Consider the following 25,035-nt stretch of genomic DNA (forward strand, 5'->3'; position numbering starts at 1 on the left):
AAGCTATTTACTGCAATTTACAGCCTCTATTATGACTTGAGAGGGTATTATGGAATATGCTATAGATCAATTGTAATATCTGTAGCTTCTCAGTTTTGTAGCAGAGGCACTTTCTACCCAAACATATGAATTTTTAAAGCCATTGTAACAGGGCTAGATAAAATAGCATCAAAGTTTTTTTTTACAAGTGATTCCATGAGCGTCAGCATCATGGCTTTAAGCACTTGCATTACTTATATAACCTGGGTGATCCGAATAGCATATCATACAGCACAGGACATGCTTCATTACCATAAGTAATGAAAATCAAAAAGGAAAGACAACTGAAAAAGAGCTTGTACTCTTACTTCAACTACTGTGCCAGCAAACTCTACCACCGCAGTGCTATATGACTGGTGTTTCAGCAGGACTTTGTCACCTGGATTAGAAAAAAAACAAAAAACAAAAAAACAAAGCCACACAATAGAAGCGTTAAATATGTTCCCATATATAAAAAAAAAATAGTGACTTAAAAAGGGTATGTTTACTTTTACTTAATATAACCCATAATTTCCACTTAAACGTCATGCTGAGCAAAAAAAAAATCTAAAAAAACCATAATTCTGCTTCAGGTGTCCCTGGGAATCATTCTTCAAAGGATTTTACCTCTTGTTCCTCATTTAAAACCTTTATCGTCCCATAGCAACCATGGTTTCCAGGTCTAAGAAAAAATACAATCAGCAAGATGGAGGGGTAGGACCTGCCTCCTGTCACCTCATCACAAGCACCTGCTGCTGTTCAATGGAACCATATATATCTATCCCATATCTACCTACCTACCCCTTCAGCACGGCTAGGGGCGGATCTACCATGAGTCGAGAAACTCACCTAAGGCGGCAGCGCCCCCCTGGTGGACGGTGGGGGCAGCATGAGGCAGGTCACTCACAGTGGCTCGGTTGTGACCGACCTGGGCCGCCCCTTCTGTCTGCGGCCGCCTTCCAACCCGCCTCTCCCAGACTGCCTCCAGTCCGATGCCCACGTCTCCCGGGCGCGGCCTGGTCGAGGCGGGTATGGTATATGGCGGCACACTTTATATATTATATGGTGGCACGCTGTATGTATTTTTTTCTTTGTGGTAGCTCGCTTTGTTTATTATATAGTACATGGTGGCACACTATGTATTTTGCATTGTTTTATTTTCAAATTAAAGCAATATGATTGGGTCTGGTCCTGACACTGCTTGATATATTACATATATGGAATGGAGAAGGGGGGGGGGCGTCTTTCTATATCTCACCTCAGGCAGCAGAAAGGCTAGGTTCACCCCTGAGCACAGCACATGAGGGGACAGCATGAAGACTGAAGAGTGTGAGGTGAAGGGGGGAGGGGGGGATTGTGATCGAGCTGCATCTTGTGTCTGTGTGGATTATTTGTTTATATACAAGTGTAGGGAAAGATAAGTGTAGTTGTGTGGTTATTACATTAGTTAGGGATCCTGGCAGCACATGACTTCTGGTGCATGCAGCTATGAGGTAAACAGCTGATAACAGGGGGGTGTGTCCTCCCTCTGTAGTCAGCAACTCGGTGAAGATGGGATGTGGCTAGCAACATCTAAGGAGTCACTAACAACAGGGGGAAGTCTGCAGAATACAAGAGGAAGGAACAAGATTCGGGTAACTAATCCAATTGCAAAAGGGCTTACCTGCCCTACAACATATCAAAAGTTTTTTGAAATGACGGTTACTCTTTAACCCCTTAATGCTGAAGCCACTTTTCACTCTTCCTGAAACAGCCCATTTTCTTCAAAACTGCCCTGTGTCACTATAAGTGGTTATAACTTTGGAGCGGTTTAACATATTTTTAAATTGATTTCTCGCGACACTTTTTACTTCACATTAGTTGAAAAATTTTGGTGGCATGTGTTGCATTTATGTATGAGAAAATCAGATATTTGGTGAAAATTTGGAAAAATTGGCGATTTTCGAAATTCAAAATGTTCTTTTTCCACACGTTGTCATAACAGCAAAAAAACGTAATGACTAACATTTACAGAATGTCTACTTTATGTGGACATGGTTTTTTACGAATCCTCATTTTTGTAGGAGGTTATGGGAAGTTAGGTGCGATTTTTCACATTTTCATAAAAAACGCAAAATCATGCTTTTGAGGGACCTGCTTAGGTTTCTAGTACCTTTGAGAGGCCCAAATAAAATGAAAACCCCATAAATTACCCCCATTATAGAAACTACACCCCTTAATGTATTTAAAACAACTTTTATTAAGTCTGTTAAGTCTTTAATTGTTTCATAGGGGTTAAAACAAATTCAGATGCAATTTTGAACTAAATTTTTTTTGGCTAAATGAATGCGCAATTCATAAAATGTACAAATTCTCAGTGGATAAAATACCAAAACACTCCACAAAATGTAATACCCAATCTCTCCCGAGTATAACAATACCCCATATGTGGTGGTAACCTGCTGTGTGGGCATATGCCAGGGCATGGAGGGGAAGCCGCACCATTCAGAGTAGATTATGCATTGTCACTTTTTTTTGGTTATACGATCTTATTTTTTTTGGCAATTTGGACATATAAGGACTTATTTTTTGCGACGAGATGCACTTTACAAATACTTCATTTTAGTGGGTCTGTAGCTTATTGATGAGATTTTATTAACTCTTGAATGTATGGAGGAAAAGAAAATTGTCAATTTTGCTTTTTTTTTGGGGGGGTCGTACACCGTACAGTAAAAATACTAATTTATCTTTATTCTATAGGTCACTATGATTATGGTGATACCTCATTTATATAGTTTTTCGTATATTTTTGCAATTTTACTGGAAAAAAGTAATATAAAGAAAATCTCATTTGTTTTTGTATCGCCATCTTTTCTGAGATATAACTAATATTTTTGGGTTGACAGAGCTGGTTTAGGGCTTATTTTTGATGTGTTGCGTTGTCCTTTACAGTGGTAACATTTTGCCGCACATAACTTTTTTGGTCACTTCTGTGTAGGGATTTTATGAAAAATGTACATTTTTGGCAAGTTTTTCGGGTTTTGTTTTTACAGCGTTCACAGGTCCACAGTCATTGTAAAGATTATTATGGACACAGATGCCAAATATGTGGGGTTTTTGGTTGATCGTGCTTTTTTTTTTTTTTAATAACTTTATTAGACGTGTATAAAGAATGTTTGTGTTTAGGGGACTCAGTGTTAGGGGTCAACACCCGCGATAGGAGAAATCTGAGATTGCGGGTGATAGAGGCGGGTGTCGGCTATAACATATAGCCAACATCCAGGTCTTCTGGGGCCGGCTCCATTTAGGAGCCGGTGCCAGAAGCTTGACGTAATAATACTGCAAAATGCGGGAACTGCCATGCAGTATTATTACGTCACATGTCACATGTTCCATTTCACTTTGATTATAATTCAAGCCGATTCACATTTGTGTATGTGACCACACTCATCCCGCTCTTTACCCTTTTACTTTTGTATATTTTCTCGATTTATTTTTCCTACACAAAAATGAGTTGGATGGTTACCAGAATAAACTATAGGAGCATTACGAAAAGAAATTCCTGTTTTCATGGAACTATGTCAACTTTCAAACATCTAAGTGCCAATGTATTGTTTGGGGGAAGGTGGCATGTGAGCATTCATCAAAACAACATGGAGGTTGCAGCTAAGCAAGAAACCAACATTGCCGTACGTGCTAGCCTATTAAAATGTGGCAAATTGCAGAGAATGTACAAGTTACAACCCGGAACCCGGGTAAAGCACATATTCGGCTGGGGAGGTAGAAGCATGAGAACTGTTCACCCCTCCACTCACCCCATAGGGATGTCTGCTGCCTGGCCTTACTTGCGAGAAAAGATAGAGCATACTCTGTCTTTTTCCCAGCCAGGGTACAGTGATACATGTGTGTTCACTGTGCCATGGCCAGGTATCATAGATAGTATCTATGGATATCCAACTGCAAATTACGCGGCCAGATGTATGCCCCCCACAACGTGTGCATGGGGTTATCCTAAGGCAGCATCCAAGCCATTCACTGTTCATGGACAGTTTTACTTACCAGGACATAGGGAGGGTCTTCCTTCTATAATACCAGGCACCTCCAATACTAAAAACCCACCACGCTTCTGTAAGCAAACGCCACTCAGTCTTAATTCTTTCATTTCCATTTCATTGTGGATATCCTCAAGCCAAAGCAAAGTTGACATTTTCATTCGATAATTTGACAGTGTAAGCAGCTGTGTACCAAGGAAATAAATATTTACATAATGTATGGATGCAGTAGTAGCATCAATAGAGCTAACCTAACAGGGTTGTCCACTGTTGACTTTTTGCCATTTCCCCTGAATGCACATTTCAAGATGTGTGAGCGCATATGTGTATGAGAACTGCCCATTTGCTGATAATGTGTAGCTTAGTGATTTCCTACATGTGCGGCCACCAGGCACTTGTGTTCTGAAATATTTTAGGCAAAATTGGAGCTCTCTAAGCAAATCTGAGCTAACGGATATTTCCATCTACAGGTGGTCCCCTACTTACATACGACCCCTAGTTACAGAGGGACCCCTAAGCCCCCTGTGACCTCTGGTGAAGTGCTCTGGAAGCTTTACTATAGTCCCAGGCTGCAATGATCAGCTGTAATTTATCTGTAATGAAGATTTATTGCTAATCCTTGGTCCAATTACAGTGAAAAATTTTGAAACTCCAATTGTCACTGGGGCAAAAAAACATTTTACAACTAGAAAATATACAGTTTCAACTTACATACAAATTATACTTAAGAACAAACCTATGGAACCTATCCTGTACGTAACCTAGGGACTGCCTGTATATCTAGTTTATGCTATATAACCTCACTCTCACTAGCAGACAGAAGCCCCTTACTGCTTCATGGGCTTGTTCCCCCCTTTGGCAGGATCTGCTCTTCTTTAAGTTTGGTTTACAATCCTTGATCCTGGTGGTAGACGTCCTTTAAATTGCATTAGGGTGTGAAGCGCTATATTACATTTTGTTAGAAAGCGCTTTATTGTAGTTTTATGTAATTCAGCTATCCATCACCCTGAGCCCTAGTCCAACTCAGTACCTTGGTGAAGAATTTTAATAATATCCTAAACTATGACAGGATAAGACCAGACGTGACTGTTACCCTAAACGTAAAATTTTTCACCAACTACCGTATATACTCGTGCATAAGCCAAGGTTTTCAGCACAAAAAAAAAAGTGCTGGAAAAACCCCACCTCGGCTTGGAGCAGCTCCCCATCGCCCCCTGCGGCTCCTCTTTCTTCTCTCTGCTGTATTAGCCGGCGCGGACATGCGCTCTGCCGGCTGTTACAGCAGAAAGAAGATGACCCGCATGGAGCGTCGGGAGTGCCGGAAGGCAAGTATGTAAGTTAATCTTTTTACGTGCTGGGCAAACTGGGGGCTGGTTGGCTATATACTGTGAGGCTGTGACCAATGCATTTCCCACCCTTGGCTTATACTCGAATCAATAGGTTTTCCCAGTTTTTGGTGGTAAATTAGGGACCTCAGCTTGTACTCGAGTATTTACGGTACATATAGAACATTTCCCTTCCTTATTCCTTTAGACCATTATTTTGTGGCAAAAATTATGCAGTCATACTTACTTCTCCAATACAAGACTCTACTGCCAGTACATTCATATTCAGTTCAACACATTTCCTAAGTCTTTCTGGTATAGGATACAATGGAATAAAACTTGGAAGTTGTCTTCTAGATACTCTAGAATTTGAGAGAGAGGGAGAGGTTAGCAAAAAATTCCATTAAAGGATTAAAAGGAAATCTACCATTTGCTTTTATTCATACCTCAAAAATGCTGTAGCTACACTGCTGCAGAAACATATCTTGTTTAATCCCAGAAACTAGTGGTTTTTCGGAAAAAAAATTAAATTATGAGAATAGCTGCCCGGGCACTCTCCCCTTACCCTAATTATGCACTGCTTCAGCCTTGTCCTGCCCTGGCTAGCAGGCAGAATTGCTGCACCCTCCCAGAGCTGCTGTGTACAAGTCATCGAGCTCAAGTTGATTAGTCCTGTTTGGACAGTTCAGGCAGCTCTTGTGTACGTGTAATGAGTTTGTGTAAGGCAGACATGGCACCCAGCTTTCCCAAGGTTAAACTTTACAATTTTTTTTTTAGCAAAACCACTCAGTTCAGGGATATGTATCTGCATCAGTTACGCTATAGCATGAAAAGGTATGTTTGGTTCACAATACATAAAAACAAATGGTCGATTTTTTATGATGGGAAAAAAATAAAAATAAAAAAAAAATCGACTAACTGGGCACGGCTTTTTTTTTTTTTTTTTTTTTTTTAAATAAAAATAAAGCTGTACTCAACTGCTCCAACGTTCCTAGGGGCCCCTGTCGCGGTCCATGCCTTTGATTGCAGGGGCACACCAGCTCTGCTCCGACTACTTCAGGGATGCCTGTCACGCCAGCACTTGACACAGCATAGCTCAGGACACTTAAGCAAGAGAGCATAGCCCTCCCCAACCCCTTCATTCCCTTTCATGTATGTTGGAAATGGCACAAAGGACTAGATGCTGGAGGTACTGGAAATGCCTGGAGCTGCTTTCCCTATGCAATCATTGACTAACATGAGTGACCGCTTTGGCTTTCAAATAAGAGGCCATTTCTGCTTGGTCAACATGGGACCAAAAAAAAAAGGAAATGGTGTAAACCCAACTTTCAACTGCTTCCAAACCAAACTGCGTCAATAAATTCCAACTATCCCAGAATCAGTGGAGGGTTCCTCTTAATGGATGCAAGGAGTTGGAATTGATTGAAAGTTCCCTTTGATACAAAAAAAGTACATATTTCATTGTGGCAGAATGAGGCCTTACAAATAAAGGAGGTCGACACAAAAGACGAGAAACTCTGACACTAGAGCCAATGGTTTTTGCCCCAAGTACTAAAGAAGTCCATCACAAACAAAGACCTATTATGAGACCGTTTTGTTTTTTGTAGGAGTTCTACAGCCATTACCAAAAAGGTATACAAAAAATTCTGCAATTCTCCCATTCTTACAAATAGCGTGTGAAGAACTGAACAATTACATGCAAATACTTGCCGTTTACGCGGTGCAGGCAGAACTACCGGTATATTGTTGTTTTGTTCAAGTTCCTTGAAATGTTTCTTGTCCTTGGAAGAAAATTCCTTGGGAGGACGCAACAGGAACTCTTCCTCACCTTCAACAGTGGCTTCAACATAGCGTCCAATAACAAAATCTTGGAAACAAAGTAACACAAGTTCTTTGCAGCGGCCTGGGTTTCTGAAGTAAAAAATATTTTTTAGTGAGCAGTAACATGTACTTTATTTAAAAATGGTTCCAGGTATCACTAAGCTGCACATCTTTACTGCCAGAAATTGGGGTAAGTGGCTGCCAGATTAATCAGGGCTATAGAAAATTATTGCATGAACATCCTCTGATTTCAGTCAGACTGCTTACAAACAAACACAACACACTGCAAAGACATTTATATATAAGAAATGCTGTATCCTCCAGTTTAATTTTGTCTTAGACTGGAAATGCCATGATCACCATCAAATGATGTCTCCTGTAACAAGTTATGCTTTTTGTCCTATGGAAGCGGTGGCGAACCTGTGGCACGTGTGCCAGAGACCTCTCTATGGAAGGTGGGCCATCTCCCAGGCGCAGAGTTTGCAAAACAAAACTTATGGCGCCTCCCTCCGGTCCCAGGGGACTGTCAGAAGAGTGAGAAGATCTGGATTGGAGCTCCAATCCTACTACTTTCAGGGGGCCCTACATTCTTTCACTACCATTATAAGCATGGAGGAATATGTTAAGTTACTGCTTAAAGAGAACCCGTCATGCAAAATAACCCCCCTAAACTAAATATATTTTCATAAACTGCCATTAGAGAGCATTGCCTCTATCCCTTCAGTGTCCCTCTACATGCCTGTAACCCTAAGCAATGAGGTCCTAAAGCTGTATGCAAATGACCTGTGAAATGTCCAATGAAGCATTAGCATATTCAAGCTGTCCAGCTTATTCATGAGTGGGAGGTACAGCCACACCCCCAGTGCTTGACTGACAGCCTGTATAATGGAGTGAGGCTGTATAATGATGTGCTTCCTGGTGCTGGTGGCCACGCCCCCTGCAGCCTGTGTGTGAATGTGTGTGTGTTTAGGAGAGATACAGCAGCTCCAGGCAGCCATGTTACCACAGATTCATGTGTAGCTGATGTCTGTGTATCACACATGTGTATTAGGAGGATGCAGCATGTCAGCAGATGCACTAACTATGCATTACACACAGACATGAGCAGGGGGAGGAGAGGGGAGGGGGAACAGGAGTGACATCACTGCCTCTGACCATGTGACCAGCCTCATTTACATAATAAAAAATAGATGATTTTACAATGATTAATGTATGAAATAACTAGATAAAGGCTGGGATGGGATCCTTGTGAGCTGCTCCAACAGGAAGAGGTGACAGGACAAGTGACAGAGACCTGATGACAGGTGTCCTTTAAATTGCCATGTGGCAACTGTGTGAAAAGTTAGTGGGTTTTGGGTCGCATTTTTGGCACTCGATCTCTAGGTCTCTAGGTTGTCCACCAATGTCCATTACAATAGCGTATGGACAGTGTGGAACAATTCGTTTTTTTTTTGTTTTTTTTTAATCCTGTACAACCCCACAAAGACCTTATTTGTAACTATGGACTGTACCTAAGAAATCACACTTGCTCTGCCTGTAGTTTGCAGTCTACAAATTTAAAAGGGCACCCGGATAATTTATTGTCCAAAATCGCCCTATATGAGCTTTCTATGTGCTCACAAAACAAAAACACACACAAGTATTCCTACTTCTGTTGGGAGCTCCTGATGAGAGCACATTGCAGCAAGTGTGGCGGGTGTAGTACACACCAGTTTCACTGTGCAAGTGCTGTAGCCATGTAGCTCCAGTATTATCCCAGGTTCACGTGGCACAACGCAAGAGGAGGCACCAGCATCTTCAGACACAAGTCTGATTTGCCTTGTCGAGTAGGCAAGTTTCTTTTATAATTGAGGCAATCGACAGTTGTCAAACAGGTAAATTTAAGATCCAAAACCAAAGGCACATACCTGTAGCCTGGTTTTAATCTTTAAAGAGGACCCGTCACCCTCAAAAACGGCATTAGTGCTAAAACAGACGCAGCAGTGTTATCGGAAACCTGGAAGTGGTCCGGCGTATTCATAAGGGGCCCCCCGGACTGCCCCTCCTACTCCATAGGCCGGCCTAAACCCGCCCCTAATGAATACGCCGGACCACTTTGAGAGTGGTCCAGGATAGCACTATCACCGGTTTCCAATAACGCTAGCAGTGTAATACTGCTGTGTATGTTTTAGCACTAGGAGCTGCTTAGCCGTTTTTGAAGGTAACAGGTCTTCTTTAACCCCTTAAGGACCAGGCCCTTTTTCGTTTTTGCGTCTTTATTTTTCATATCCCACCTTCAAAAATCTATAACTTTTTTATTTTTCCATTTAGAGAGCTGTGTGATGGCTTGTTTTCTGCGCAACAAATGACACTTCATAGTGATGGCATTTAATTGTCTATGCCATATACTGGGAAGCGGGAAAAAAATTCTGAATGCAGTGAAAATGGTGAGGATTTCACGTCTTTCACTGTGCGCTCCAAATGACATGTCTACTTTATTCATTGGGTCAATATGATCACATGGATACCAAATTTGTATAGGTTTTATAATGTTTTCATACATTTACAAAAATTAAAACCTCCTGTACAAAAAAAAAATTCTTCATTTTGCCGTCTTCTTGCGCTAATAACCTTTTCATACTTTGGTGTATGGAGCTGTGGGTGGTGTCATTTTTTGCGACTTTTGATGACGTTTTCAATGCTTTTATTTTTAGAATTGTACGACCTTTTGATCACTTTCTATTGAATTTTTTATATTTTCAAAATGGCAAAAAAAATGCCATTTGCGACTTTGGGCTATTTTCCGTTACGGGGTTAAACGCAGTAAAAAAAACACATTCTTATATTTTGATAGATCGGGCATTTTCGGACGCGGCGATACCTAATGGCAGTATATGAGGATTTTGGACACCATTTATTACAATGTGCAGATCGCACATTGTAATAGATGGCCTAAAACATGATAGCCTCGGATCATTGTGTGATCTGAGGCTGTCATGGCAATGACGTCATGGGGAGCGACGATCGGAGTCAAGATGGCGGCGCCCACGTGCCGCCGGCTCGTTAATGCCGCCGGCACCGATCGCGGGTGTTAGAGACAGGTGCTTGCTTCATTGTGAAGCAAGCACCCGGCGTGTATGAAGAGGGCTCAGCCCGTGAACCCTCTTCATACTACCCCATGCGTCTTATTGCGCTATAGGGTTAAGGAAGGGCTTTGACCATGCCATGTAAAGACTGCTGGAAAAACTGGCCCCAAATGTATGAACTGAAACACAGTAGACTGTATTGGTTTAAACCACTGTTGAGCGGAAAAGAACTATAAATATGTTGTAGAAAAACAGTGCGTCTATCGGAAGCACCAGCAAGATCAACACCACTGTTATTCTATTGCGGAAAGACAGACGACAACATTGAAAATATGGTAGCTGCAACATTTTATAATGATCACATTCCTGCGGAAAAATAAAATAAATGTCAAAATTTTGTTGAATATAACAAGAAGGTTTAAGTATGTACCTTGCCTCACAAGTGACTGTAATGAAGGTCTTCTCTCCAGGATGAATCCCCAATGCCTCATTATTGCTGGCACTGGAAGACTCACACAGTTGCATTTCATTTACATCCAAGTCTCTTGGTTCATCATAAAGAGGAAAACTTCCTGAATCCAAATGCCCATTAAATGTTGTTAGGTGCCTGTGTGCCACAGGTTGTCCATGTACAGGACTTAGGGAGGCAACATTATTAGGAGAATGTTGTGTACTGGGAGGTCTTGCTTTGAAATGTTCTCCAGAACCAGTCATGAATTTTAAATAGTAACCTGAAGTCCCAAGAGAGATATGTGAGAGTCTAGTACCCAGACAAGTACTATTCATTAAAAAGGGAAAAACCACATTCATTTTTTCATGTTCACTTAGGGTAGAACTGGTTCCATTGAACAATGATGATGAAAGTTTGGTTGACTTTAATGGATCTGAAGAGACAGCACTTAAATCAGAAGAAGTCATTTCAAACTTAAACTTATTTGCCTTTTCCAAACCTGCTACTTTACATGCCACCAATGAATGAACATTGTTTCCTTTATTCCTAAATTTGAAGAAAACAAACAAACAATACATTAAAAATTCTGATAGCAATGTAACATACCGTATATACACTCTAGTATAAACCGACCAAAGTATAAGCCATGGTACCCAATTTAAAAAAAATAAAATAAAAAACTGGAAAAATGCATGTCACAGCCTCCAGCCAGTATATACTCCCCAGTATATAGCCAGAAAGCCCCGTCCTCCAGTATACAGACAGCAAGCCGTTGCCCCCTAGTATTTAGCCTGACAGCCCCTGTCCCCTAGTATACAGCCTGCATACCCTGCCCCCATGTATATAGCAATTCAGCCCCGGTATATAGCCTGTAGCCCCTGCCCCTAGTATACAGCAATTCAGTAACAGTATATAACACTGTACTCACCTTTCTGATGCCAGCCACCCCCCCCCCCAGGTGGTCTTCTTTCTCCGACTCTTGTCCCTGCGCATTGCTGTCGCACACAGCATGGCATCAGCAATGGCTGGCGCCATGGTCTGTGCAACAGCAGCACACATGGACACAAATCTGTAGGGGAAGGGGGTGCTTGGAAAAGTGAGTACAGCGGCCTTTTTTAATTGACTCAAGTATTAACCGAGTTAAGGTTTTTCAGCAGATTTTTTGTGCTGAAAAACTCGGCTTATATTTAAGTATATACGGTACACTCACTACTTTTACAAGTGATCAACACCGAATTCAAATCTAACTTTTCGCGGACGTGTAAAAGGACCTGTAAAAGTACATTTTTTACATTTATAGAAATTTTCAGACTTACTCTATGGAAATTTTTAGGGATTTACTTTGTCCTTGCTTAATCACTCCAAAATTAGTTATCCTGGAAACCTCTAAGCCCCCTTTGTTCATCATCAAAACAGCAGAATGATGGCTGTCTGTATCTGCATGATCAGATGAAATTCTGATAAAAAAAAAAAAAAAAAAAAAAAAAAAAAGCATAAAAAAAACCTCACTAAATAACAAGCATAAAAAACAAACACTAAATATACAGTCAAATTGGTCCAATAATTTTCGTATTGTTTATAGCAGTTCTAGTATTGATCATATCTTATACACCTCAAAATTTGCCTAAAATTTAACAGTAAGAAACAATGGCACGGGTGCCAGAGGTGGCACTCAGAGCCCTTTCTGTGGGCACTCGGGCCATTGCCCCAGCACACCAGACAGGACAGGTAGAATCTTCCTGCAGTTCCAAGCAACTGAAAAGATGCTGCTTTTAGTCATATTTTGATACTTACTTCGCTACTGGAGACTGTAGGAAGAGGGAGAATGAATAGACAGGGCCAAATTATCTTTGGAGGACCTTCTGCTGGACCCTACAGGTCTACAGAGGGACACTGGAAATAAGCTAAAATGATGCAAATTTTCCATTTTTCTGTGTTTCTGTCCTCAGGAAGCCATTATGATTGTTGAAGAACAGGGAGCAGTAAGTTACTGCTTTAACTTTTGGTTGGCACCTCGTGATAAATAAGGAGGGTGTCTTTTTGGTCTGCCATCACTGATTTATATGCTGGGCTTCCACAGGGCAATTTCCATGCATTTAAAAAGTGTAATTGTTTCTTTCTTTATTTACCCATTTCTGTTAGTTGGGGCTAAGCAAAGCGCTCTCCACACATAACAGGACTGGTTACTTTCCACTACTACAACATTAACCATGTCGTTTCGCTTAGGTTTGTAGCCTTCCCGAAGTCGTAAGGCATCAACAGTGAAGAATATACTGTCATCGATTACACCAGTCATCCCATAAAAAGCAGAGATCTTCACCTGGACCAAGACAAAACAAAAAGGTTAACTACATTTATTCACAATACTGTCACCAATCTTGTAGATACTTTTTTCACATGCATAATTTTGAACAATAAAAATGTTTTTTTTCCCAGCTTGGTGATAGATGGCAAAGTTTATGAGGGCACTTAGCACTTCTCCTAAAATGTTACTTCACTTTCCATGGCATCACCTTTACTGGAGGGAGACTAACGATTTAAAAAGTCACGCTTAATATTTTTGGTGTAAATCAGCACAACTAAAGCATGACAAACCAGGGACACTTAACCCCTTCCCGACATTTGACGTACTATTACTGCATGGCGGGAGGTGCGTTCCCGCAAAATGCAGTAATAGTACGTCATGCTTCTGGCGCCGGCTCCAGAACGGAGCCCACGCCAGAAGCTGCGGGTGTCGTCTATATATTATAGCCTACACCCACCATCGGGGATTTCCGGGTGTTAACCCCTGACACGCCGTGCTAGGGGCATTTGAGAAGAATCGGACCCCCCCCGCGGCGCTTACCGGGGGGGGGGGGGGGTTGGTCCGCTGCATCTGTATTACACTGTGTAATGTGAAGAAGAGCTTGAACAGTGGATCACTTGTTCAAGCTAACCTGTAAAACTTAATAAAAAATGTTAAAAACACTACATAAAATCATTTTTTAATAAAAAGAATTAATTAAAGTTAAAGTCCCCTAAACACAAATATTCCCTATACACATGCAATAAAGTGAAAAAACACAAAATCGCCAAAAACCCCCACATATTTGGTATCGCCGCGTCCGTAACAATCCGTAAAATAACTCAAACATTATTGGACCCGCTCGGTAAACGCTGTAAAAACGAAACACGTAAAACACTCCAAAAATGTACATTTTTCATAAAATCTCTAATCAAAAATGTTCTAAAAAGTGATCAAAAAAGTTATGTGCGCCAAAATGGTACCACTGAAAAGAACAACTCAACTCGTAAAAAATAAGCCCAAAACTAGCTCTGTCAACCAAAAAATATTAAAGTTATGTCTCAGAAAACATGGCGGTGCAAAAACAAATGAGATTTCCTCTATATTAGTTTTTATCCAGTAAAATTGTAAAAATAAATGAAAAACTGTATAAATGAGGTATCACCATAATCGTAATCACCTATAGAATAAAGATAATATAGTATTTTTAGTGAACGGTGTACGACCCCCAAAAAATACGAAAAAAAAAGTAAACCAAAATTGACAATTTTCTTTTCACCATACATTCAAGAGTTAATAAAATCTCATCAATAAGCTAATGACCCACGAAAATGAATTATTTGTAAAGTGCATTTCATGTCGCAAAAAATAAGCCCTTATGTGTCCAAATTGCCAAAAAATTAAAGATTGTATAGCCAATAAAAAGTGACAATGCATAATCTGTTCTGAATGGCGCAGCTTCCCTTCAATGCCCTGGCGTGTGCCCATACAGCGGGTTACCACCACATATGGGGTATTGTTATACACGGGAGAGATTGGGTATCAAATTTTGTGGAGCGTTTTGGTATTTTATCCACTGAGAATTTGTACATTTTTTGAAAAACACATTCATTTAGCCAAAAAAGTTTACTTTCAAAATTGTATCCGATTTTGTTTTAACCCCTGTAAAACAATTAAAGGGTTAACAAACTTCATAAAAGTTGTTTTACGTACGTTGAGGGGTGTAGTTTCTATAATGGGGTAATTTATGGGGTTTTACTTTAATTTAGGTCTCTCAAAGTGATTTGAAACCTGAGCAGGTCCCTTAATAGCAGGATTTTGGGTTTTTTATGAAAATGTGAAAAATCGCACCTAACGTTCAAAGGCCCATAACATCCTACAAAAACAAGAGGATGCCTAAAAAACCATGTCCACATAAATTAGACATTTAGTGAATGTTAGTTATTACATTTTTTTGTGGTTATGACTATGTATGGAAAAAGTAGAACATTTTGAAGTTTGAAAATCAAGAATTTTTCCAAATTTTCACCAAATATCTGATTTTCTCATAAATAAATGCAAAACATAACACCAAAATTTTTCAACTAACATGAAGTACAATGTGTCACGAGAAAACAATTTTAAAATCTCTTGGATAAGTGTTTCGAAGTTATAACCACTTCTAGTGACACAGGGCAGATTTGAAAAAATGGGCCGTGTCAGGAAGGTGTAAAGTGGCTTCAGCGTTAAGGGGTTAAAAAGGACCTTTCACCTATAAAAATGGCACTAGGAGCCAGGAACCTAGTGCCAAAACAGACACAGCAGTGTTACACTGCTAGCATTATCGGAAACCTCCGATAAAGAGGCGTGGTTTTCCTTACCCCGTCCTGGAAAACTTTGCATATTTTCCCACTCTGTTTTCTAGACCTTTTATATGCACTGTCAAACGTCATTTGCTGCTCTGTTAGGGTGAAAATGGTCCCCCTGGCACCCACCTATTACTGGAGATCTATTCAGAATAGAAGCAAAAGAGTCTACCCCCCACACTGGATCCTGGCATCATTGTTGGTTACATTTTTTAGCAGGATCTAGGGAAATATTAAAGATGAAGCCTCTTGGTCTCCTAGATGATTTCCAGACACTTTTTTTTCTGTCCCTGGCACTAACAGAGGAAAGAAAGAAGTACTTCTAAACCCTTGACCTCCAGGGAAGCCCTTCTCCCTGTCTGAGGCTTTTTCCAATATCTTGTCCAGTGTGGACCCAAACAAATATTTTAGCGACGTCCCCATTCTAGCTTTTCAACCATATGGTCCTTCTAGCCGAATTTGCAAGGACATAGGATCTTGCTGACAGTCTTAGGGCAGCTACTGATGCATCCGCCAGGAAAGCTGATGCTTTCTGAGAAGTAGTACCATCTGAAAGCAATTTCTCCCTGGACTACATTGTCTGATCTTTTCCTCCAATTGTGATACCCTCATAAAGAGGGATCTCGCCACACATGTAGCTGCAACATTGGGTTTTAGGTGTAACCGTCATTCTGAGCAGAAAAAAAAAAAACTCCAGGTGTTCCTGGGAATCATTCCTCAATGTATTTTGCCTTTTGGTCCTCATTGTGGACCTCTTTTGGCCCATAGCAACCATGGTTTCCAGCTCTCAAAAAAAACTACAATCAGCAAGATGGAGGGGTGAACCTCCCTCCTGTCACCTCATCACAAGCACGCGATGCAGACCAGTGACACCATATCTCTCCCTCTCTCATATCTATATCTAGCTCTCTCATATGTATCTATGAACCTACCTAAGTAAAACTTCAGCACAGCACATGAGTACACAGCTTAAAGACTTGGAGAGTCTCTCCTGCCACATCCTGCTGTGGAGTGTGAGGTGATGGGGGGCTGCAGTTTCTGTCTGTGTGGATTATTTGTTTTTACACAAGTGAAGGGAAAGCTGAAGGAGAGATGAGAGTTTAGGTAAGAAGCTTCCCAAGATCTTTTGAGAAAGCAGTCGGCTTTCCTGTCCATAGGATTTTTTTTTTTTTTTAATTTCCTCCGTTGTCAAAAGGGAGGGCGGATTTCTTCGAAGTTTTTGAGATTGCAACATCAATTTTTGGAGGTCTATCCCAACACGGTCTCCTTTTCATCAAAAGGATACTCCCCTATGACAGCAAGCGAGATGAAGCCTTTCTTCTCAGGTTTCCGTTTCCGCCTGAATGAGAGGAGATATATTTGCGCAAGATAAAAACCCGCCTTTGCTTTTCTCCACATCACATAATATCCTGGACATTCTTTCTGCTCCTCAATTTCCATTGTAGATCTTACCAATTTGATCAGATGGTCAGTGTCTTCTAATGAAAACAATGGCCTTCCCGAATCCTCTTCCTCTGTTTCGGATTGTCCGAAACAATCCGTACAATAACTCAGAAACATTATTGGACTTGCTCTGTGAATGCCGTAAAAACAAAACCTGACAAAAAACTCGCCAAAAATTTTAATTTTTCATAAAATCTCTTCACAAAAAAGTACTAAAAAGTGATCAAAAAAGTTGTGCGCCAAAATGTTACCACTGTAAAGGACAACTCAACACGTAAAAAATAAGCCCTAAACCAGCTCTGTCAACCAAAAAATATTAAATTTATGTCTCCGAAAAGATGGCGATGCAAAAACAAATGAGATTTCATCTATATTAGTTTTATTCCAGTCAAATTGTAAAAATAAATGAAAAACTATATAAATGAGGTATCACCGTAATCGTTTGGACCTATAGAATAAAGATAATATAGTATTTTTAGTGTACGACGCCAAAAAATACAAAAAGAAAGGAAACCAAAATTTACAATTTTCTTTTCACCCATACATTCAAGAGTTCATAAAATCTCATCAATAAGCTAATGAACCCACTAAAATGAAATATTTGTAAAGTGCATCTCATGTCGCAAAAAATAAGCTCTTGTATGTCCAAATTGCCAAAAAAATAAAAGATTGTATAGCCAATAAAAAGTGACAATGCATAATCTGCTCCGAATGACGCAGCTTCCCTTCAATGCCCTGGAATGTGCCCATACAGCAGGTTACCACCACATATGGGGTATTGTTATACGCGGGAGGGATTGGGTATCAAATTTTGTGGAGCGTTTTGGTATTTTATCCACCGAGAATTTGTACATTTTTTGAAAAACACATTAATTTAGCCAAGAAAATTTTACTTTCAAAATTGCATCAGATTTTGTTTCACCCCCTGTAAAACAATTAAAGGGTTAACAAACTTCATAAAAGTTGTTTTACATAGATGGAGGGGTGTAGTTTCTATAATGGGGTAATTTATGGGGTTTTACTTTTATTTAGGCCTCTCAAAGTGACTTGAAACCTGAGCAGGTCCCTCAATAGCAGGATTTAGCAGTTTTATGAAAATGTGAAAAATCGCACCTAACGTTCAAAGCCCCATAACATCCTATAAAAATAAGAGTATTCATAAAAAACCATGTCCACATAAAGTAGGCATTTGGTGAATGTTAGTTATTAATTTTTTTGCGGTTATGACTATGTGTGGAAAAAGTAGAACATTTTGAAGTTCGAAAAATTGGAAATTTTTCCAAATTTTCACCAAATATCTTTTTCCTGAATTCTTATGAATGTTGCTTCATAATCTGGTGAAGATGATCCAATAGCAATTGGATTAAAAGGGTATGGGGAACCATAGCATTATTCCCCATTGGATCGTCCCTGTTTCAGCTACTATTTTACAGAGAGTTGGGGGGGGGGGGTTGTCTACCTTGGGCACCAAAATGCTTTGATCCAGCCCTGCCAAGGACTAACGGCCGTTGCCCACAACCCTGGTAAGACCAAGAAACACAGTATGTGTGGCAATCCTATTTTCCAAACTGATTACCGTGCAGGGAGTATTCTATGATAAGACTCCAGTTGTAAACCTGCCAGTTTGGTCCAACAAACCTGCTCCATATGTCCACTGTATCACAGGTCTGGCTAACATGCCAAGTTCAGTAGTTCTTCACTCATCAAATAAATAAAGCAGATGTAGAGAGTGAGTGTGTCGGCATTAAACTGGCCAATGTACAACCAGCTTTAATGCCTCCCTACATCATAGAGAACTAGAATGCTAAAATTCTATTCCCTGAACATCGTTGCCCAAGATATATAGCCAGAACATGAATTGTGGTTTTTAGATGAACAAACACAGCCCTGTGCCAATGCTTTTTGCTGACTAAATGTAACTATGCTAAATTTGTAACGCTTCACACTTCTGCTAAGTATCTAATGTAAAAAACCTTGATGCAGACTATGAATCCTGACACTAGAGGTCAGACTTTATACAGAGCAGACATCATAAGCTGGACTTTTGCACTACATTGTCACCAGACACAGTTTTTGATAACTTGTACATTTACACATGTCTGAATTATTATTTTTACAACTACAAATGCAAAGTTTATCTTGTGAATTTTACAGATAATTTCACCCTTCGTGTCAATCTTCATAGTTTTATCTCTAGAAGAGGAACAGCATAAAGAAGAAATACCTGGTCTACTCGTTTACATCTCAGTGGCTTTACAGAGATTGCTTCACTGTTCCATGTAGATGGATTGATAAAATATTCTGCTTTAACCCAGTCCCCTTTGTAAGGAATGTATCCTAAAAATATATCAAAATGGAGAAAAAAATAAAATTCCAAAACACAAACCAAATAAATCAGATGAAATTGTCTTACTGATAAGTCCTGAAAGGATTATTAATAACTGTTTCTCTGGAAAATCATGCTATTTTATGACTAGACTGATAATGACCAAGTGAGTAAGATATGACGATTATTAAATATGATTAGATTAATAAACATAGTATAAATAATATATCTGCCCATTATACTGAATATAATAGACTGAGGATTAAACTACCTTCACACACATCACACATGGAAAAATACGTTGTCTGGTTAATTTCTCCTCCATCTTTATTGCAAAACGTAACAGTGCCAATTAAAACTTTTATGTCAAAGTCCAAGGTATTTTGATCTTCAGGGATGTTCTTTTCCCACTTGCCAGAAATGCATTGCACCTATAGGGCAAAAACAGAAAAGGGATAATGCTGACAACATAGCACATGGTGGACCAAACATCTAAGATTTAGGCCAGTGAAGACCATACGTTGGATAAAACCGACAAGAATGGAACGTGCCGAGAGATAACAATAGCAGGTGGCCAAATACCAAGCAAACTTGACCACTTTACCTCATGGTTTTTGTAATGTGGGTGTAAGAGTGTGTGCGGGGGCAGAATAATAGCTAATTTACCAATATACATCTATTAGAAGTTATGCGCTGCTTTCTCAAATAAATGAATATATAAAGTAAGGTGGTGTGAATACCAGAGCTAAAATTTGACAACCTCTCAATTCATTGTATATGCCATTTCAGGAACAAGTTATACATGGCCTTGGGTACACTGGCTGGCATGTTCCAATCACACGGATCCATGTCTAAGAACTGTATGATTTAAACATTTAATTAAGAAGTTGGCAGATTTTAGCCTTGCTATATACACCACTGTGGTTTATATATTTATATTATGTATCCTGTAAATATGCTAGACATGGTCTGTGGTCGTATGCTTTTGTAATTGCCCCTGATTTTAACATTATGTTGTACGTGAATTGGAGTACCTACTCCAAATTTTCCTGTGCACAAGTTTTTATATATCTTTTCCAAGCAAGGAGAAACTTCTGAAGTCTCACTATCAGAAAATCTTGTTGTTGCACAAGAAAAGCGCACACAAGAGTGAATAAGGGTGAAACTTTCAAATGGATTTTTCGGTCACTGAAGGAAATCTCTGCTCTGGAGTCATTTCAAGGACAGATTCACAACTATGTTTTGTAGTATAGTATAATTATTAGATCCCCAAATACCTACACCTATATACAACCAAGGTGACAACAACCTGTAAGGTCACATTTGCATGAAGTGTTTGTACTACATTTTGAAACGCAATTCAGAAGCAGTGGGAGGAGCTTGGCCTGATTGCATTCCACTAACTTTGCAATGGAGCATATCAATAGCAACTGTTACAAAAACCTGCACTGGGAACCCCTTGGTGATGGGGTGGTAAACAATGCATGATCACTACAGGGTGGTCTCTACAAATTCATCATTGGCACGCCCTATTAAGAAACTGCTACTAAAAACAGAACATCTGTAAAGCATGGATGTTTTTAACAGAATTTTTTCTGTGGGTAGGAGGCCTACATAATGCATTGTTTAATTGACCATTACAATGGGAAATACTGCAGGCCTAACCTTAGAATAAAAATGACTTCTTAGAAAAATAAGGAAGTCCATTACCATCACATCTGAATATTGGGAGGGTTTAATCTTCCCTGTAAAAAAGTAGTTGAGGACCATGAAGTGTGTGAACAAGGCCCAAGACCTGTTTGTGTACTGCCCACATTTAGCATTACATGATGAAACCAATTATAATGAATTGTGTTGTATAGCAATAAGCGGAGAACATGATGGCCCCAAGGCCAGATTCACATTATTTTGTGACAAGTTTCCTTAAGGGTGCGTTCACACATGGCGCTTTGGTTGCATTTTCAGCTGAGGAGAGGATATTTGCCTAATTACATTACTATTCACATTTGTTAAAGTGATGTTTACACACCCGTTAACAACACAAGTGTGAACAGTAATGTAATTAGGCAAATCACCTGTCCTCAGCAGTTGAAATGAACGCAATGAAAATGCGACGCGTGAACGCGCCCTAACTGTCGGCTCTGCTACATATCAGGGAAACAAGAACTCTGTGCATCATATTGCTATTTGATGCACAGAGTTCAGTCCCTAGCACAGTGATCAGTCCATGGCACGATCACAGAATAATGTGAAAGTGGCCTAAATGCCATGAATATAAATAATATTAAACAACTACTGTCAGAAACCACTTCAAAACACATTACTTTAAAACACAAAACAATATTTTATCAGTATAATACTCACACAATTACAGTACCAATAAAACATATCTGTTTCCATATTAAAATGAACCCAGAAATAAAGACATGGATTAAAAACCAGACTTCCAAGAAGGATTCAACAGCTATGTTTCTGAACACAAACGGTTTGGAACAACTTCCCATGATGCAAAGTAGAACCCAGACCCCACCCAGAACTGAAGCTCATCTTCCAACTAGTTTCCAAAGGTGGATTCACATGTGCTAAAAATCCTTTGTGGAAATCTCAGGGCGCGTTCATAACGCGACGCTAGCGCACAGGGGGCGGAGTTTGGGGCAATCGCATATGCGTTTCCAGAGAAACGCATGCGATCGGGTTATTAATCGCATGCGTTTCCCGGGAAACGCATATGCGATCGGCCCGAGCCCCTCCCTCGTTATGAACGCAACGATAGCGGAACGTGTGAACGCGCCCTCAGTGTTGATCACATGCTGAGGTTACATTGCGTTTTAGCAGATGCAGTGGAAACGCAATGTAACCTTAGCATTTGATCAAGGCTGAAGCCTCTTTAATGCGTCACCAATGCATCAAAAAATGTGACTCAACGCATCGTGTGAATGTGCCCTCAGGCCATGCAGCTTTTTTTTCCCCCTCGTTCTGAAATGCAGCGCAAATGCTGCAAGTCAGAAACTTGCCTTAACACAGATGCGTTTCCATTGAAAATATATAAACAATGCAAAAAATGTGGTGCTGGTCAGAGGCTGCACGCATTTCAGTTTCAAAGCGCAACCGATTTTGACCGGTTTGACCAATTATCTTAATTAAAATGGGGCAAAAACTGATGAGTTTTCAAAAAATGCATACGGTTTTTAACAGACTGCTTAAAACGGATGAAAAAAAAACGGGTTCAAAATGCCACGTGTGATGCCGGCCTTAAGGGTGATGCCACACATGGTGTTTTTGGTCAGTTTTTAAACATCCGTTTTCAGTCCGTTTTTGTCCGTTTACCATGCGTTTGGCTGCTTACAACTTGTTTATCTATTAAGATAATTGGGAAAAACTGACTAAAAACGGACCAAAAACGCCATGCGTGGCATCACCCTCAGGTTGGCGCCACACGTAGCGCTTTGTCCGCGCTTGCAAACGCAAACAAAGTCGCGCCCACACCTGCAATCGGGAACGAGCCGCCGGTGATTCGGGTTAAATTAACGCAAAACACCGGCGGCTCATCCCGATTGCAAGCATTTCCATAGAAACGCCGATGCGATCGGGCCGAGGCCCGCCCCGGTGGGCGCGGACAAAGCGCTACATGTGGCGCCAGCCTAAGGATGCAGCCAGTTTATAGCTTGAGGGCGCGTTCACACGTTGCGTTTTGACCTGCGTTTTCATTGCGTTTGAAACGCATATAAAACAGCTGAGGAGGGGTGATTTGCCTAATTACATCTCTGTTAACATTTCCGTTTACAAAACGCATCGTAAACGCGATGTTAACGCATGTGTGATGCCACACGTGTATCCACACGTGCCCTCACGGTGCGTTCACACGTTGCGCTTTGGTTGCGTTTTCATTGCGATTTAAAACGCATTACAACAGCTGAGGAGAGGTGATTTGCCTAATTACATTACTATTTACATAAATAGTTGTTAACGCATGCGTTTTGTAAACGCAAACGTTAACTGTAATGTAATTAGGCAAATCACCTCATCTCAGCTGTTGTAATGCGTTTTAAAACGCAATGAAAACGCAACCATAGCGCAATGTGTGAACGTGCCCTTAGGCTCAGCCCCAATTTTTTGTATTCTGCGTCACTTTATATGGTTAGAACTTTTGAACACTTTTACTTATCAAAACGATTCTGAGATTGTTTTTTCCTCACTTTTTGAACTTCATTTTAGTGGCAAATGTTGGCTGATCAGTTTGCACTTATTTACAAAAAAAAATAAATGATGGAATTTTTTGAAAAATTTGCCATTTTCGTAATTGAAAATCATCATGTTTTCAGGCAGATAGATTTACCACCTAAATTTTTGTAATGTCTTGATAATGCCACGATGGGTTACAAATCCAATATCGATTTTCCATATTTTCAGAATCTAATATTTTGGGGATAAATACTGTTTTGAATGAAATTTTAAATATTTAGCATTAAAACCACCCTACATAATCAACCTATTTTCAAGTCTGCACCCCTGAGGGCGCGTTCACACGTTGCGTTTTGGTTGCGTTTTCATTGCGTTTGAAACGCATATACAACAGCTGATGTGAGGTAATTTGCCTAATTACATTACTGTTAACATTTGCATTTACAAAAAGCACTGTAAACGCGTTGTTAACGCATGCGTTAACAATGCATTAACTAAAGTGTTTTGTTAGCGTCGCGTTATGACGGACGCCTAGTGGTACGTGTGACCACGGCCTAAGGGGTTAAATGCATCCAAAACACAACAAAATGTGGAAATCCGCCCTCCAGGTTGTCAAACGCATGCGTTTCCCGGGATCCGCCAGAGCCCTGCCCCTGAACGGTGCTTATGAACGCAACGCTAGCGGAGCATGTGAACACGCCCTCGGGGTTAAAACCTTTAAGTAATATGTAAATTACCAGCAGAGGCTACTGGGGGGTGGAGTAGCCTTGCAGAATGCCGGGAGTTTAGGCTATTTCAAGCAAATTTAGCCTTCGGGTGATGTCAGACGTGCCGCTTTGTCTGCAAATGCAAACAAAGCCACACCCACCGGGGCGAGCCGATCGCATCAGCGTTTCTATGGTAACGCCTGCGATCGGGAATGAGCTGCCGGTGTTTTGCATTAAATTAACGCAGACCGAACGGCAGGTCTGACATTACCCTTAGGGCGCGTTCACGCGTTGCGTTTTGTTTTGGTCGCGTTTTCATTGCGTTTGAAACGCATATACAACAGCTGATGAGAGGGGATTTGCCTAATTACATTACCGTTTACACAATGTTAACACATGCGCTAACAAATTTTGTAAATGGAAATGTTAACAGTGATGTGATTAGGCAAATCACCCCTATTCAGCTGTTGTATATGCGTTTCAAACGCAATGAAAACGCAGGTCAAAACGCAACGTGTGAACGCACCCTTAGGTTTAAGACACACATGGAGTTTTTGGGCCGTTTTTACTAAGTGCGTTTTCAGATCGTTAAAAACACATGCGTTAAAAACCGCATGCGGTTTTTTGAAAATGCATGCGTTTTTGTCCGGTTTTCATTGCGCAATTTCGGAAAAACGGACAAAAATGCATGCGTTTTTAAAAAACGGTTGCGTTTTTTAACGCATGCGTTTTTAACTATCTGAAAACGCACTTTGCAAAAACGGCCCAAATACGCCATGTGTGTCTTCACCCCTAGGGTGAAGACACACGTGGCGTTTTTAGGCCATTTTTGGGTCGTTTTTAGTTAGTGCGTTTTCAGATCGTAAAAAACGCATGCGGTTTTTTGAAAACGCATGCGTTTTTGACCTGTTTGAATTAAGATAATTGGACAAACCTGTCAAAAATGCATGCGTTTTTCAAAAACGCATGCGGTTTTTACGATCTGAAAAACGGCCTAAAAACGCCACGTGTGTCTTCACCCTTAGGCCGCGGCGTTC

The 25,035-nt window shown here is 40.4% G+C and overlaps 1 protein-coding gene across 4 annotated transcripts in view; it reads right to left on the bottom strand.

The window, feature by feature from the left end:
* Positions 1-25,035, bottom strand: part of MOV10L1 (Mov10 like RNA helicase 1) — a 65,362-nt gene that overhangs the window by 24,009 nt on the left and 16,318 nt on the right. For 3 of the 4 annotated variants that reach the window (XM_072147069.1, XM_072147068.1, XM_072147070.1), the window contains 9 exons: positions 19,381-19,540; positions 19,008-19,120; positions 12,841-13,031; positions 12,028-12,168; positions 10,691-11,257; positions 7,085-7,285; positions 5,622-5,736; positions 4,057-4,234; positions 348-418 (listed from right to left, as the gene is read on the bottom strand). In XM_072147069.1, coding sequence (XP_072003170.1) covers positions 348-418; positions 4,057-4,234; positions 5,622-5,736; positions 7,085-7,285; positions 10,691-11,257; positions 12,028-12,168; positions 12,841-13,031; positions 19,008-19,120; positions 19,381-19,540 — 1,737 coding nt within the window. Of the gene's footprint in view, positions 1-347; positions 419-4,056; positions 4,235-5,621; positions 5,737-7,084; positions 7,286-10,690; positions 11,258-12,027; positions 12,169-12,840; positions 13,032-19,007; positions 19,121-19,380; positions 19,541-21,473; positions 21,649-25,035 lie in introns of those variants that run through there. The other variant, XM_072147072.1, reaches the window with a different exon arrangement.

The sequence above is a fragment of the Engystomops pustulosus genome, chromosome 4 (genome assembly GCF_040894005.1).
Source record: "Engystomops pustulosus chromosome 4, aEngPut4.maternal, whole genome shotgun sequence".
NCBI classification, from domain to species: Eukaryota; Metazoa; Chordata; class Amphibia; order Anura; family Leptodactylidae; genus Engystomops; species Engystomops pustulosus.